Consider the following 4256-nt stretch of genomic DNA (forward strand, 5'->3'; position numbering starts at 1 on the left):
TCTATAACATTGCTCTCAACTTCATTCATTCATTCATTTAGGAAAGATTTACTTGGAAGATGTTCAGTTTTGTGAAAGAGACAGATATAAAACACTGTCCTAATCTTGTGAAAGAGACAGATATAAAACAACAAGGCTTATTTTTGTGGGTAAACACATAGAAATATCATTGTGGAAACTTTCTCAGAATTAAAAATCCAGTATAAAATTCCAGATCCACTTTTTTTTTTTTTTTTTTTTTTTGAGATGGAGTCTCACTCTGTTGCCCAGGCTGGAGTGCAATGGCACAATCTAGGCTCACTGCAACCTCCGACTCCCAGGTTTGGTCAAGCAGTTCTCCTGTCTCAGCCTCCCGAGTAGCTGGGATTTCAGGCACGTGCCACCATGACCGGCTAATTTTTTTGTATTTTTAGTAGAGACGGGTTTCACCATGTTGACCAGGCTGGTCTCAAACTCCTGAGCTCAAGTGATTCTCCCACTTCGGCCTTCAAAGGTGCTGGGATTACAGGCGTAAGCCACCGTGCCCGACCTGATCCATATTTTTAACAGACATCATTTGCAAGTACCACAATATATGTATTATATCCAATGGTATTTAATATTTAAATCAAAATAATAATACATGACTATATGTATTTTATTTCTACATTTATAATAAAAAAATCATACTTCTGTCAACGTATAACTCTTTTGCACTTCTCCTGAGTCTTGTGTTAGGTCAGTCTGTTTCACAGTCATCACATTTGGGAAAGATCAGAAAAAAAGAAGACTCTCGGCTTTCGGCTCGGAGGAGGCCAAGGAGCAACTTTCTTCGGTCGTCCTGAATCCGGGTTCATCTGACACCAGCCGCCTCCACCATGCCGCCAAAGTTCGACCCCAACGAGATCAAAGTCGTATACCTGAGGTGCACCGGAGGTGAAGTCGGTGCCACTTCTGCCCTGGCCCCCAAGATCGGCCCCCTGGGTCTGTCTCCAAAAAAGGTTGGTGATGACATTGCCAAGGCAACAGGTGACTGGAAGGGCCTGAGGATTACAGTGAAACTGACCATTCAGAACAGACAGGCCCAGATTGAGGTGGTGCCTTCTGCCTCTGCCCTGATCATCAAAGCCCTCAAGGAACCACCAAGAGACAGAAAGAAACAGAAAAACATTAAACACAGTGGGAATATCACTTTTGATGAGATCGTCAACATTGCTCGACAGATGCGGCACCGATCCTTAGCCAGAGAACTCTCTGGAACCATTAAAGAGATCCTGGGGACTGCCCAGTCTGTGGGCTGTAATGTTGATGGCTGCCACCCTCATGACATCATAGATGACATCAATAGTGGTGATGTGGAATGCCCAGCCAGTTAAGCACAAAGGAAAATATTTCAATAAAGGATCATTTGACAAAAAAAAAGAAAAAGAAAAAGAAAAAAAGAAGAAAGGGGAAAGCAAGTAATTTGGTATTTCTTAGTCTGTCATACTAAGTAGCTAAATGGTAACTCTGCCAGTCTAGGGCAAAATAGAACAGATTATTATGAATTTCTCAATGTCCTGAATACCTAGTTAGGAATGTGCATGTGTGTGTGTGTGTGTGTGTGTGTGTGTGTGTGTTTATGTGTGTGTGTGTGTATAATAAATATATTTTTATATATAGTATTTGTTTTTTAAATAGAGATGTGGTCTTGTTATGTTGTCCAGGCTGGTCTTGAACTCCTGGGCTCAAACAGTCCTCCTACCTCAGCCTCCCAAACTGCTAGGATTACAGACACGAGCCACCACGCCTGGCTGGCAATGTGTATTTCGACAAATATTTCTCCTTATATTCCTGTGGTTCTCAATCCTGGTTCTCAATTCTGCACATCAGATTCTTAAACAAACTAAAATGTTGTTCAGCCCAGCCTTCTAACATTCAGATTCAGAAGGCAGAGGGGATTTGGGCTCAGACATCTAAATTTTTTTTTTTTTTTTTTTTTTTTTTTTTGAGACAGTCTCGCTCTGTTGCCCAGGCTGGAGTGCAATGGCACGATCTCAGCTCACTGCAACCTCTGCCTCCCAGGTTCAAGCGATTCTCCTGCCTCAGCCTCCCAAGTAGCTGGGATTACAGGCATGTGCCACCAGGCCCAACTAATTTTTTAATATTTTTAGTAGAGACGGGGTTTCACCATGTTGACCAGCCTGGTCTGGAACTCTTAACCTCAGGTGATCCACCTGCCTCAGCCTCCCAAAGTGCTGGGATTACAGGCGTGAGCCACCGTACCCAGCCAGACATCTGAATTTTTAAAAAGCCACAGAGATGGATTTGATTCATAGTCAGACCTGAGAAATAATGATGTAGTCTGTGGTGTAGACACACTGAACTTATAATCCCTGAAAAACTCTGATCTTCTGACCTCCATGTGTCCAAGCCTAGCCCACTTCTTTCATTAAGCATTTCTAGCCTCCTGAATGGACTCACTCTAGCCCTTTGTTCCTGTCTAATATAGTTCCTGTCATTTGCCTGCACTATTGGGGTTATATATCCACATCACCTTTCTTAGTAGACTGAGAACTGTTTGGGAGCAGAGCTACAGCTTCTCTATTTTTACACACTCTACAATATCCTGAAAGTATTAGATATTCTAAAAAATGCTTGTCGTAAGTGCAATGTGGTATCTTACGCTGGATCCTGGAACAGAAAAAAGAGATTAGTAGAAAAACTAGTAAAACTCAAATAAAGTTTGCCGTTTAGGAACGCACCAATATAAATTCCTTATTTTTGATAAATGTGTCATGGTTATGTAAGATGTTAACATTAGAGGAAGCTGGGTGAAAGAGATATAGAAACTCTCTGTACTATCTATTGCAACTTTAGAATTATAAAATCCTAATTTTATCATTTTAAAAATTATAAAATCCTAATTTTATAATTCTAAAAGTATTACAAAATAAATTACTTAAAGCCAAAAAAAAAAAAAACCTCTTGATAAAACAAATTTAACTCAATAATCAAAAGTTTTATCCAAATCTTTCCCCACAAAAGTGGCCGGGCACAGTGGCTCATGTCTGTAATCCCAGCACTTTGGGAGCCCGAGGTGGGCAGATCACTTGAGCCCAGGAGTTCAAGACCAGCCTGGCCAACATGGTGAAACCCCATCTTTATTAAAAATACAAAAATTAGCCAGGCATGGTGGTGCATACCTGTAGTCCCAGCTATTTGAGAAACCGAGACAGGAGAATCACTAGAAAGAATTGCTTGAACCCGGGAGGCGGGGGTTGCAGTGAGCTGAGATCACGCTACTGCACTCCAGGTTGGGTGACAAGAGCAAGACTCCATCTCAAAATAAAATAAATATAGCCTGTGCGACAGAGCGAGACTCCATCTCAAAAAATAATAATAATAATAAATAAATCTTTCCTAACAAAAGACATTTTAACGATAAATGATAAATTGTTAAATTAAAGGAAGTCATATACATATATTATATATATATAAAATATATATATATATATAGAGAGAGAGAGAATTAATTGAAAGGATACATACCAAAATGTTAAAGTGATTTCTCTTCGGGTGGTAGAATTATAGATTATAGGTGATGTTTATTTCCTGATTACCTTTATTTTCTAAATTTTCTATAGTAAACAGGTGGTTTTTGGTAATAAAAAATTTTTTTAATTTAATGTTCTCCAGTATGATAACTCTAGAAAGTGCCATGTCATGAACAGTTACAATACACAGTTGTGGGCTTTCTCCAAGGTCCTGGCTCTTATGAAGTAGAGCTTTCTAGGAACTGCTCCACTTGACAGGAATTCCTATTTCAGACAGAAGTCAGGGAAGACAGATTCAGCCTCCTGTGCATCCTAGAATTAGGGCAGACATAGAGCTGTTCAGAAAGCCCAAAGTTGGCTCTCATTAGAAGATGCTCTGTTTTATTTTTTTAGAGACAGGGCCTCACTCTGTCATTCAGGCTGGAGTGCAGTGGTCAATCATAGCTCAACTGTAACTTTGAACTCCTGGGCTCGAGCCACCCTCCCACCTCAGCCTCTTGAGTAGCTAGAACTACAGGTGTGTGCCACCATGCCTGGCTAATTTTTTTTTTTCTTTTTAATTATTTGTAGGCTAGGTGCAGTGGCCTGTAATCTCAGCACTTTGAGAGGCTGAGGTGGGAGGATCACTTGAGGCCAGGAGATTGAGACCAACCTGAGTAACAAAGTGAGATCCTGTCTCTACAAAAAATTGTTTAAAAATTACCCAGGCGAGGCAGAGGTTGTAGTGAGCTGAGATCATGC

General features: G+C 40.5%; 1 protein-coding gene across 1 annotated transcript; it reads left to right on the plus strand.

The window, feature by feature from the left end:
• Positions 1–842: 842 nt before the first annotated feature.
• Positions 843–1370, plus strand: LOC100432148 (large ribosomal subunit protein uL11-like). The gene has a single exon (XM_054561076.2). The coding sequence runs from the start codon at positions 858–860 to the stop codon at positions 1353–1355; it is 498 nt and encodes a 165-aa protein (XP_054417051.2). The 5' UTR covers positions 843–857; the 3' UTR covers positions 1356–1370.
• Positions 1371–4256: the final 2886 nt, after the last annotated feature.

The sequence above is a fragment of the Pongo abelii genome, chromosome 7 (genome assembly GCF_028885655.2).
Source record: "Pongo abelii isolate AG06213 chromosome 7, NHGRI_mPonAbe1-v2.0_pri, whole genome shotgun sequence".
In the NCBI taxonomy this organism is placed as follows: domain Eukaryota; kingdom Metazoa; phylum Chordata; class Mammalia; order Primates; family Hominidae; genus Pongo; species Pongo abelii.